Raw genomic sequence first — 13,347 nt, 5'->3', positions numbered from 1 at the left:
TCCATTGCCACCCCGGGAGGCACAGGCTTTCACCTGTAACCCTTATATTCTGCTGAGAGCCAACAAGAGTGCCTTTGTGTTGGTCTCTTTCTGATGTCCAACAGGAATCAGATTGGGACATAAAACCAACTCATTTTGAATAGGACATAGAAAAGCCAAGAGATGGGATGGACTGTCAGGCATTATTGACTTTAGCCAGGCCTACTCTAAGTATCAAATGGGATGAGGCTATATATTCCATTACCAATCCTCCGAGGTTCCCAGTCCCAGAATTATTATTCATTTTTGTTATTGGTAGAACACTTGTCATATTTTGACATTTTGCGGTTGCGTTATTGAAATGTGTGCACAGCATTTGAAAAATGTATCCCGCATAAAGACATACATTTTCTAAGTCAATGGTTTGCATTTACAGCCTTTAAAAACATGCCAAAAATCAGAGAAACAATCTACCTTTTGAGTAAGTAGCGCTTGCACAACTTGGTTGGCTACCTGTAAGAAATAAATAATAAAATAATATAACTTAGCAGTGTATTATATTGATTTTTTTGGTGGAGGAGACCCTTTTCTGAGGGATCCCACTGTAAGCTATTTCCCCCTGGACTAACCTCCTAAACCCACTCCCTAAATTGACATTGCGAGCGTATATAAAATCTAGGTTCCAACAGTTCCCCATTTCACACCAAACATATACACCCTAATAACTTTAGTATGACATTACAAATCTTTGTTTTGGTATTCTAGTCTAAGGCCTGGTCCACACTACAGCGTTAAATCGATTTAACGCTGTACCCGTTCACACTACAAGGCACTTTAAATCGATTTTAAGGGCTCTTAAAATCGATTTCTGTACTCTTCCTCAATGAGAGGAGTAACCCTAAAATCGATATTACTATATCGATTTAGGGTTAGTGTGGACGGAAATTGAAGTTATTGGTCTCATTCTTTTACTGAGCTACCCAGAGTGCACCGCTCCGGAAATCGATGGTAGCCTAGGACCATGGACGCACACCACCAAATTAATGTGCCCTAGTGTGGACGCGTAAAATCGATTTTATAAAACCAGTTTTATAAAACCGGTTTTAATAATTTCAATTTTATGCTGTAGTGTAGACGTGGCCTAATACAGTCAAACAGAATACAATGTAAGGGTCAGGTCTCTCACTGATGCAAATCACTATAGTTGAACTGACTTCAATACCGCTGCACCGATTTGCACTTGCTGAGGATGTGATCCTGAATGTTTTGATGAAGCTTAATTGTTTCTTGATTCAGCATTGGTAAATGGTACATTTATCATGACAAGCAGGCAACAATAAAGTGCCACAGAAAATTAAAATACCTACAGTCATCAAAATATGGTTGGAAGTGTTCACACCATAATGTGTAATTGCCTTGAATCACATTACACACCATTGATTAGTGGAACTGTATATGCAGGAGGGAATTTTAAAATGTATTTTATACAAGTGTCCTCTCATTATTTACATTTTTGACATGGGGGAAAAATAAGTATTTTCTGCTGGTGATACTTTTGAATGTTTTTGACAAATGTTTCATTAAAAAATGTATAACCATAATCAAATGTCATTTTTGAAACTATACATGAACTGTCACATTTTCAGTGTGTTTGTCCTGATTCCACTCTGTATAAGTAACATAATCTTAGCCTTAAATCTCTGTGCACAGAGTCTAGTTATGAGTTCTAGTCCATTTTAGCTTTCTAAAAGTTACAATGCATGAGCCTGTCATTTGGAAGTACAAATCTGCCTTGCTGCCTTTACTGTTAGTGAATTAAAAAATAAAAATAAAAAAATAGACCATTCAAGTGAACTGAGTCATGATCAAAGAACTGAAGTTAATTCATTTCAGTAAATAATTCAATTCTCTAAAATCCAGAACTTTGATTTGACTCATATTCTCATAAAATTGCCTAGTATCTAATTTTTCCCCCAAACTGGTCCCTAATTTAAGGCAGCCTGTGGAACAATGGTCACATAAAATAGCTCAATACATGATTTAACAGAAGACAGACGAATACTGGAACTGTAATAACCCACAGGAGTAAATATGTTATATTTTTTAAATCCATGTGTTGCCCTACAGGCTTTTAGAATCTACATCTGACAGTGCTCCTTCTGGCATGTACTTTTAACGTCTGTTTGCTCTACCTGAAAACTGAACAAATCACATCTAATACATTATTTCTTTACTTCCTGACATAGAATTACTTTACCAAGAAGGACTAAAGGATTCTTTGCAATGTGTACAAAGCACTTGCAACAGCATTAGCTATAAAATTATTCTTACAGCTTTATAGACTATACAAAGAAGTGTAAATTGAATAATCTGCCAATTCAGGGGACAGGGCAAGAACTTGTTGATGCACACTGGACAATTTTTTCTAACTTGGGTGCACGAACATAGGTACCTAAGGGTTTGTCTACATAAGGACATCCAGGAAAATTAATCTGAATTACCCAAAGATGTGAATTTGAAGTGGTTTAGTTAAATTACATGAAAAGCCTGTGTGAACATCTTCATTCAGAATCAAAGTGGCCTTAATTCAGTTAAGTTTCATTCGAAGTGATTTAAACTATATCAAATTAAGGCCACTTTAATTTTGACCATCATCATCCATATAGGGATTTAATGTAGTTTAACTAATCTATTTCAAATTCACACATTTAGATAATTTGGATTAATCTTCCTGGATGTCTCAGCATAGACAAGCCCTAAATGAATGCTGCTTGATTTTCACAAATGCTAATAACCACAGTTCCCATTGACACCAGTAGTTTTAGGCACTCAAGTCTGAATATTATGTCTATTGTCCTGAGATTTTCAAATTCAGTCCCCTGACTGGCATGTCCAGAGAAAACTGAGAATTCAGGCTGAGCAGAAAGTCTGTAGGATAGTATTCTGAAGTAACTGTTGTTCATTTAGGCTTCACACAGAAGGGAGTCACCAAATGGAGTCATATCCAAAACCCCTCCCCTTAAAGGTGGTCATCGTTATGGGGAATTCATTGCTATGGTTAACATTCATGTTCCCGTTTGCGGGAAAGTGAAGTAATTGGTAACTAATTGCTACTTTACACCTATACCAGGCTACTCACCTGAGGATGTCAAAAGGCTTTCTGACATTAAGCCACACACACTCCTGTGAGGTAGGCATTGTCTGTGGTATACTGAAACTGTGTTAATATTGCAAGCTGAACACTTTACATTGTAAGTGGTTTCCTAGTTCGCTTGCAGCCTAGAGGACAAGGATCACATAGATGTTTTTTGGGGCCCAGAGAAAAATCTGAAGGTGAGGTCCCTAACCACCCTTCTAAAAATTATCATGGAGACAAGAGTTTAAGAAGAGGAGAAGGATTGGAGGCAGGAACGGCTCTAGGTATTTTGCCGCCCCAAGCACGGCAGGCACGCTGCCTTTGGCGGTTTGCCTCCGGGAGCTCCCCGGTCCTGCGGATTCATCAGCACGCCTGCGAGAGGTCTGCCAAAGCTGTGGGACCAGCAGACCCTCTGCAGGCATGCCGCCGAAGGCAACCTGCCTGTCACCCTCGCGGTGACTGGCAGAGTGCCCCCCGTGGCTTGCCGCCCCAGGCACGTGCTTGGCGTGCTGGTGCCTGGAGCCACCCCTGACTGGAGGAGGTCAGAGAGGGCCAGGCATTTGGGGTCTCTGCCCTCCTTGTGCTGCCTGGGGGATTAGGGAGGGGATGGGGAAGGCAGAGAGGGCCCAGGTCTATGAAGTCACTGCCTTCCCTGTGGGGCGAGGGAGGCTCTTCCCCGCATGCAGCTGGAAGGCCACTCCTGGTCCTGCCTCTCCCTGACTTCCAGGCATGCTACTGGTGGGAGAATTTTCCCTGATTCTTCTCCTAACTCCAGGTTCTCAGCCTGGTGGGTCACCTCAGGCCAAGCACAATGATGCCAGCAGCACTGGAATCTGAGTCACTCCCCACACTATTAATGGGGGGGTGGGTGTGCCAAACCTGAGTGGTGCTGGACTCCTGCACCAGGCTGCAACACCTCTCACTCAAATTTGGCCTGGCTACTCTTAGCACATCTTGGTTTCTGCATGTGAAGTATTTTTATTTTTTTTTACAGAACTGTATCTTATATTTATGCCTTTGTGTAACATTTAGGATTTTCTAATTAAACAGATACTCTGAGAGTTAGTTTTCTTTATTTTTTTAAAAGTAAAATGCATATTGAGGGTGCTAATTGGAAATGTATTATAGTAATATTAAGATGAAATCATTTTAAGATTTCATCTACCACTGAAGCAGTCATTTGTACATTTTCCTCTATATCAGTACAGTCAAGCTTGACAGAAATCTTACTGGCACAATAACGTGAATAAACATTATACCACTTCTTGCCAATAAACTGACAGTCAAATTCCTGAATAGGAAACTAGGATTAAGCATGTAACCTCAAGCCCATAAAGTACAGGAAGATAATACTGTATCTTGCATTGTTTTACAGACACAGAGATAGGTTTACTGTATATTTTTTAATTTTAAATGAGCTCTTTTTCTGGTTTGTGTAGTATTGGACAGTTCAGTGCTATTTACTTCCAAATATTATTCCAGAAATGTTCATATATCAACTTCAGATAAAATAATAGAGATGGGCAATTAATTTTAAAAATCTGTGAATATATTAATAGAATTCATAAAGGATTTTACTTCAGTCATGTTCATATCCCTTGTGTGTTTTCTGTCTATGAATATTTGAGTTTGATTGAGTTTTACTGGTGAAAATGATTGGAGAACGTGAAATTTTAAGTCAGAGATACAGTATTCACCCTTGAATAGTGACCGATGGGCATGGCATGAATGAGGAAGAAGGAAGCACAAGGAATGATGGCATGAAGGAGACAAAGAGAGGAGGAGGAAATGGAAGTGAGAGAGGCTGCACTCATAGGTGTTAAACGTGAGCTCAAGCAGCTATTTGCTCCTCAAAGAAAGGAAATAAGAGGGAACTTTGATACCTTCACCTCTTCAGTTCTTGCATGGGGGGTGAAGGCAGGGCCATTAACACTTCTGCACAGGATTCTGTGTGCATAGTGGGGAAGCTTTGTTGTTGCCACCCCATAAAGGCTAGGCTGGAATGATGCTGGAACTTCTTCCCCAGGTCAGAGCCCCACCCACTACAATTTTTTTTGCTGAGGTGGCATGTATGGCCAAGCACAGAGTCCACTGACGGGGTGGCAGGTTTACCCTCTGCTTGGGAAAGACCCTGGCCTACCTGGACAGGGAGCAGTGGTTTGGGAAGGAGGGCCCACAGGACAGTGGCAGATTCCCTCGACCAGTCCAGCCCTACAACCATCACTACCCCAACTAGGGGCAGGGCGACGTCACAGGAACATAGGGCCCCAGGATTTATGAACTGCCTTGAATCCAGCTTTTGAATGTGCAAGACATGAAGAGGATGAAATACACCCTTGGTTCATAGCATTCCCCTTAACCAACAGAGATCAGAACATGACATGACCATGCATAATATGCATCATCTCTAGCTGATGCTGTCCCATGTATGGCTTCCTCTGCAGTCTGACAAGGATGGGACGCCCAAGTTTTTTCTGGGGTCCAAAGATCATGATTCAGATCATGGTAGGAAATTAAAAATAATTATTGTAATGGACCCTGAAATTCTCTTTCAGAGGGCTGATCTACTGCAACTCTAGGTCTGATCAGAGCCTGCTGTTTTGAGGGACAACTGAGTCCCTTCCCCTCAGCCAACTAGGTCATTTGGGTGGCAGAAGTGAACATGCGAGACATCCTGGAAGGAAAGAAAATGAGGCAGCTGATCTCTGGTCCTGAGGACTGCAGAGGAAGCTCCTAGCCCAAACAAGAAAAGGACCAAGGAAGGAGCTCTTGCGTGTGAGAAGGGAGCTTGTGCCTTGGGCCTAGAGTAATAAAAAACAGACATTTTCCAACCAAAAAATGGATAATTTTTCATAATTTTTAAAAATGTTTTTATTTTTTGACCAGCTCTGCTGAAAATCCCTGGTTAGGAATAACTTTGTATCAGGGTATGCTTGCTCCAGAGGAGTCCTTGGGATCCAAGGCAATTGGAGCCACAGGGTCCCATGGGCATTAATGGATTATTTCTTAACTGTGTTTATGTCAGATCATTAATTCTGTTTATTGTTTCTTCACTGAATTCACTGAGATTATCTCAGCAGAGTAGAAGAAAAGGTCCCTGTTTATTTTGTGAACCCTTCCTATGAGCGCCATTCCTGCGTGAGCCCACTCAGTGTTAGATGCCCATGTGGCTGTCATAGTTGGAACTCACAGGGCTTGTCTTCGGGTTTGTGGTGAGGTTGTCATGGCTGCTGAAACCAATTTATGTGCATCATTGCTCACATAGGTCCAGGCCTATCTTGGCTGAGATAAGGCAGGTTACAATATCACTAGGAAGAGTGAGGTCAAAGGATTGGAGGTGGGGAAAGAGATGAGAAATAGAGTGGGTAACAGGTGAGGCAAAGAAGAATAGAGGAGATTAAAAATAACAGAGGCATAAGAAAAAAAAGAAGGGAACACAGAAAAGACAAGAGGCAAGATACAAGAAAATGTACAAAGCAACAAAGAGTCCTGTGGCGCCTTACAGACTAACAGATGTATTGGAGCAGCAGCCCTTGTCACTTACAGACAAGAAACACTGCCTCCAGGAAAGCGTTCAGAGTGGGAAGGGACAGATATGCCAGTGGGAGACCTGAATTACCTGATTTAAGCACTGAGAAAATAAAATCTGGAGCACAGTTTTAAAATTACTATTATTTGTATTGCAGTAGCACGTAGGAGCCACAACATGGACTAGGACCCCTTTGCGCTAGGCACCGTACAAATACACACCAAAAAGAGGCTCCTGTCCCAAAACGCTTAGTCTAAATATGTGGACCCCTTTTATTTTCTTATTGATGGGTAACTGTCTCACTTAACCCAGTACTGAAATGTCTTCTGTAGCCACATCATATCCAAGACAAGAAGATAATAAAAAACAAAGCTTCACAATTTCATATTAAATTTATTAAATTCTTATATTCTATCCGAATTAGGTTCTTACACCACCATAATATCTGAGGACCTTCCACCAATTCATTATGGGATGTGACTAGTATCTGTCATATTTAATTTGTTCTCTCTCTCGTCCTTTCTCCAAGGGGATAATTGTGTGTGTAGGGTAGTGGTTTGCTTTTTTAAATGCACAGGCTGCTATGTGTTGCTATGATGCAAAGTGTAACGGCTTCTGTCTATCTGAGTTATAGACAGACAATCACAGATCTGGTTAAAGTCAAACTAGACAGAGCATATGATGGTGGGTGCAGACAGCCACAAAATCCATTAATACCTTTTGGTAGGCCATATTTTATTTGTTTGTTTGTGTTTGTTTTAAAGAGGCTATATATCCTTCCATAGGGCAACAACCAGTAACACCAGCTCTTACACGAGTTAGGCAGCCACAATGGCCTGAGCATGCTTTGCTTCCAAAAAGATCCCAGCGCAGCTGGCCAGTGCCATCCACTACAGGAGCAACACAGCACTCTCACAGCGGCAGCAGATCACAGCACTGCAGTGAGATCAGGAATTTGGGGAGGGACTCCTCCCTTTCAGCATGAGGATTAATGTAGTGGGCAAAATAAAACACTCTGACAGGCCAGTTACTCGTGGCTTCCCCCCAATCCCCAGTGGTCGCCAGCCCTTCTCTCCATTCCCTCCCACCCCCCTGAGAGGGGGCCCTGTGCAAGGTCACAGAGTGCACATTGGTTAAGCTGGGTCTGGTGCTAAGCACCCTTCTTTCAGGCTAAATGGAAGGAGTAGTTAAGTCCCTGTAGATAATGAAATAGGTGAAAACAACAGAAACCATCACCCAAGGCAATGGGCTGCATAGGGAGGCCTGAGCAGATGCTAAACTAAGCATGTGAGCTGAGGGCTCCTAAACTAGGCATGTGAGCTGAGGGGTGTGTGTGTGTGTGTGTGTGTGTGTGTGTGTGTGTGTGTGTTAGAGGAGAGAAAGTTAACAGAGCCTCTAGGGCTGGGAACCTACTGCAAAGGCAGGCTTGGGGAAACTACCTGCTTGTTGTTCATTACAATCAGAGAAACTCAGTCATAAAATCTTTCTTAAATCTACATTACCTCATCAAGGCACCTTTCATACTGTTCTCTTTGATTTTCATTTTCCAGAGCCAATGCTGAATTCTCTGCCTGCAGTAAGAAGCAAAAATATAATGCAAATGAATCACTAGATATTTTGTGCTACATGACAACTTATTCAATGAATTTACTGCATGTTCCTCCTCAGGATCCAAAATAATCTCTTAAAAATACACAAAACATATTTGCTTTAAGTTACTCTTATAAATAAAACTGTTTTATGAAGTTATCCAAAAAATACATTACAATTTAGAGAAATACAAGTATTGACATTTTAAGTACATCTGTGAGCTAGTCTTGTCAGATGCAAAGATAGTCTTTAGTAAAACGCTGCAAATGATAGTTTGCACGTCAATTTTTGTTTCTGGTACTATACATTGAAACTGACACCCAATCTGCCTGGAGAAGGTATTTGGTGGAAACAGAATCTAACCCAAGCTAAAAGCCACAATAAGCCATTCCAGGGCACTGAAATTGAGTAATTGCGGATATAGTGGCCAGATAATAATTGATGGGTAAATTACATCTCTAATCATAAAAAGCAATTTTCTTAATCCACCACATTAAAAACACATGCCAAAGTCCATCATTTCAAGAGTGAAAAGGAATTATATTTTACAACATCTAAATAAAATCTTAAAGTCAAACAGTAAATTTCATTCTAACAAATGTCAGTTTAAAAATTAAAAGTTTCCTATATACTAATGGCTTTAATCTGTCCTTAATTATCCACTCTTCTGAGATTTTTCTGTAAAGCACATGAAAAAAATAGCACAAGCTGGTATTAAAATTTAAATTGCATTAAATCACGATACTCTTCTATATAATTTTGCCTTTATCTTGGGAAGCTCCTGTGTCGCAGAAATTCCCCAAAATATAACAGAAACATATACATGAGTTTCAAATAAGAGCAAGGTTCAACTATATTCCTCTCAAAGACTGAAAAATAAAACAAAATATAAAAATGTGCAAATTAAAGCTGGCCTTGGGAATCTATATGTTGTCCCTGGTCCCTACTCATATCCTTCACATCATGCAACCAAAACATCACAATCAATACATTCAGAGAATTACAACCATTAAAAAGTTTATATTACTCACCTCCCTTTTACTAAACTGATAATCCATTAAAGCTTAATAAATGAGGTTCCAAAAAATAATTGTGGTTAAGAGACAATGGTCACATGCATGGCTAATGTTTGCAATTCCAGACCAAAAAGTTTATTGATGTCATCAAACACATCTTATGGGAATATTTTGCCTAGCAAGAGCAACAGTTATCTCTTTATAGAAAAAAAATAAAAAAATAAAAAATAAAGAAACCTGAGCAAAACTGCAATTAGTTAGTTCACTGACCTTTATTTCAAATTCAATATTAACCTAAAAATAATGTGTTGGGAGGAGAAAGGGAAATGCCCATAACAGCCAATATTTAAGCTTCCTAGAGAAAAGCCAAAGGGTGAGAAAAGAGAGCAACATATGGAGATCACTTACATTTCTAAGCAAACAGTTTTATAAAGTCAGCAATACACTCCAGAGACATCAGCAAATGTTATGAATTTCTCTGCATTATAACTGCACCATAAAGCACACCCATAGATTCAACATTTGGTTACAAGGGAGTTTCTAAGTGTCCCAGCAAAATGGTGGAACATGATGCAGCAAAAGGTAAAGTTGTAAATTCAAAGCAGAAGCAAAGGTGGAAGCAGAAGTCGGAATAACAAAAGCAACAGTAAGAGTTTGGGAGCTGGATGCTCAAATATCCAAGAGGACATCATACATGCATACCAGAGCTAAAACAGAATTAGGAACACACAAACCATCTGAAACCCAAGGAAAGTGCCAGTCCACTCAGGAAACAGACACTTGTTATCAGTTTGGAAAAGTGTTCCATGCTCCTTGTGATTGCTTATTTAAAGATGCACACTGCAGAAACTGTAATAGAAAAGGTAATATCCAAACACTTGTCACACTGTAAGAAATAAGGAAGAGACCAAATTGGAATATAGAAAAAGGAATGTCAACGTACACACTAGATAGAAGCAGTCGTGACACAGACTGACAGAGTGGAGTAGCCAGTAGTGGATATAGTGTGAGAAAAAATTACAAGTCAGCAATTGAGTTGACACCCTGGGTGGTGGGAAAAATGCTTGAAATGGAATTGGACACTGGCTCCATAGTCCCATGTATGGAATACATGAAAACTTTAAAAATAACCAACTGAGGGAAACACTGATGTTATTAAAACATATACGGGAAAAAAGATAGTACCAACTGGAGTAAAGCAAGTGAATGTAGAGTATAACAATAAGCAATGTTTATTAGACTCCCATATCATTGAGAATGGGGGCCAAGCCCTGTGGGGCCATGAATGGTTAAGAACATAAGAAGGGCCATACTGGGTCAGACCAAAGGTCCATCAAGCTCGGTATTCTGTCCTCTTACAGTGGCCAATGGCAGGTGCCCAAAGGGAATGAACACAAGTTATCATCAAGTGATCCATGCCCTATTACCCAACTCCAGCTTCTGGCAAACAGAGGCTAGGGACGCCATTCCTGCCCATCCTGGATAATACCCATTGATGGACCTATCTTCCATGAATCTATCTAGCTCCCTTTTGAACTCTGTTACAGTATTGGCCTTCATAACATTCTCTGGCAAGGAGTTCCAGAGGTTGGCAGTGCGTTGCTTGAGAAAATACTTTCTTATGTTTGTTTTAAACCTGCTGCCTATTAATTTCATTTGGTGGTCCCTTGTTCTTGTATTATGAGAAGGAGCAACCAACACTTCCTTATTTACTTTCTCTATACCACTCATGATTTTATAAACCTCTATCATATCCCCCCTTAGTCATCTCTTTTCCAAGCTGAAAAGTCCCAGTCTTATTAATCTCTCCTCATACGGAAGCCATTCTATACTCCTAATCATTTTTGTTTCCCTTTTCTGAAACTTTTCCAATTCCAATATATCTTTTTTGAGATGGGACGACCACATCTGCATGCAGTATTCAAGGTATGGGCGTACCATGGCTTTATACAGAGGCAATATGATGTTTTCTCTGTCTTATTATCTATCCATTTCTTAATTATTTCTATCATTCTGTTCGCTTTTTTGACTGCTGCTGCACATTGAGTGGATGATTTCAGAGAATTATCCACAATGACACCAAGATCTCTTTCTTGAGTGGGAACAGCTAATTTAGACCCCATCATTGTGTATGTATCGTTAGGATTATGCTTTCCAGTGTGCATTACTTTGTATTTATCAACATTAAATTTCATCTGCCATTTTGTTGCCCAGTCACTCAGTTTTGAGAGATCCTTTTGTAGCTCTTCATAGTCTTCCAGGACTTACCTATCTTGAGTAGTTTTGTATCATCTGCAAATTTTGCCACCTCCCTGTTTACCCCTTTTTTCAGATCGTTTATGAATATGTTCTTCTGGATTGGAAATCTATAAAGATCTATAAAGTCACTTTCAGTATACCCCACTAAAACAGGTGAACAGAAGCTGGAAGGGATACTATGTCGAGCATTGGGAATAATCAAGGAGGGCACAGGAACTCTAAAACACATGAAGGCTACAATAATCCTAGCCGAGAAAGCACAACCCAAGTTTCACAAAACTCAACCTGTACCTTACAGTATTCACTCAAAGGTAGATGCTGAATTGGAACGTTTGGAAAGAGAGGGCATACTTTCAAAAGTGGTCTGGAGCAAGTGGGGAACTCCTATCATTCCAGTTGTAAAAAAAATGCGATGCAGTTAGTGTTTGTGGATATTTTAAGGTCACCATAAACACTGTATTGAAAATACCTACACATGGAAGTTCAGGACGAGTCTAAGGCAAACCTCACAAACAACACACAAAAGACTCTCTACCAGGACGGCAGGTTAGTATGTAGTATTGCTTCAGCTACTGCTAAATGGCAATGGACCAAGTTTTGCGAGGTATTCCGAGAACACAGTGGTATCTGGACGACATGACTGTGACCAGTAGAAGCGACAAGGAAGATCTGGAATCCCTGAAGAGGATTAAATTAAAGTGTCTAAAAGAACATGGGTTACAAGCCAATTGCATAAAATGTGAACTATTCAAGGACTCCGTAGCTTATTGTGTGCACGTTACTGATACATAAGGCCCACATAAATCTCAGAAGAAGATTAAAACAGTGCTGAAAGCTCCGCTGCCAAAGAATGTGTCATAATTTAGATCATTTATAGGATTTTTTAACTACTATAGCCTATTTGCACCACACTGAGCAACTGTATGCATCTGCTGAACTGCTTGCTACAGACTGGTCAAAAGTCAGTATAGTCATGTGAGTGTCAAAAAGCTTTCCTGGAAGCAAAACAATTGGTCATTTGTTTTGTGGGCTAATGCACTTTAACCCACTGCTGCCTGTCAAGTTAGCATGTGACGCTTCTTTACATGGAATTGGGATGGTTATATTGCACACCAGGAGAGATGGCAGTGAGAGATCCATAGCACTTGCTTCCAGTCTCTCAGTGCCAGAATGTAACTATGCACAAATAGACAAAGAGGCTTTAAGTCTGGTATTGGGTGCAAAGAAATTCAACCCATATTTATATGGGAGGAAATTCACACTTTTCATAGAGCACGAAGACCTAGTATCAATCTTTCATTTGAGGAAGGGAGTTCCCGTGACAACTGCGGCATGAGTGCAATGCTTGGCCCTCTTCTTAGCAGGTTATATCTATAGCATTGAATTCAAAAGAACAGATGCTCATGCGAACCCAGACAGGCTCCCCCATCGGCCCATGCTAGTTGAAGGGCAACCAGTAACAAAAACAAAATTTGTAAACTTGTTACACATTGAGTGCCCAGTGACTTGTAGTTTATTCGAGCAGGAAACCAAGAGGGATCCCACACTAGCTTAGGTTTTTGAAGCCACTCTGAAGGGCTGGAAACATACTGAGAGCCCTAATTTGGCACCCATTTACACTGGCAAAGTTGAATTTATGATACATCCAGGAATTCATGTTATTATACCTAGCAAACTGCATATAACAGTCTTAGAAAAGTTCCAGGTAAGTCACCTAGGAGGAGTAAAAATGAAGGCATTTGCCAGAACGTTTTCTATGGTGACCAGGCATTGACTAACAAATAGAGCCACTTACTAAGGAATATTTATGATGCCAACCGGTACCAGAATGCCTAAAC

The 13,347-nt window shown here is 40.3% G+C and overlaps 1 protein-coding gene across 3 annotated transcripts in view; it reads right to left on the bottom strand.

Moving 5' to 3' along the window:
- NCKAP5 (NCK associated protein 5) overlaps positions 1-13,347 on the bottom strand; it is a 375,692-nt gene that overhangs the window by 134,101 nt on the left and 228,244 nt on the right. For all 3 annotated transcript variants that reach the window (XM_030580665.1, XM_030580667.1, XM_030580666.1), the window contains 2 exons: positions 8,147-8,215; positions 454-492 (listed from right to left, as the gene is read on the bottom strand). In XM_030580665.1, the coding sequence (XP_030436525.1) occupies positions 454-492; positions 8,147-8,215 (108 nt within the window). The remainder of the gene's footprint in view (positions 1-453; positions 493-8,146; positions 8,216-13,347) is intronic.

This window comes from Gopherus evgoodei, chromosome 11 (assembly GCF_007399415.2).
Source record: "Gopherus evgoodei ecotype Sinaloan lineage chromosome 11, rGopEvg1_v1.p, whole genome shotgun sequence".
Classification (NCBI taxonomy): domain Eukaryota; kingdom Metazoa; phylum Chordata; order Testudines; family Testudinidae; genus Gopherus; species Gopherus evgoodei.
The sequence above is the reverse complement of the archived record's forward strand: the minus strand, read 5'-3'. Positions and strand labels throughout refer to the sequence as shown.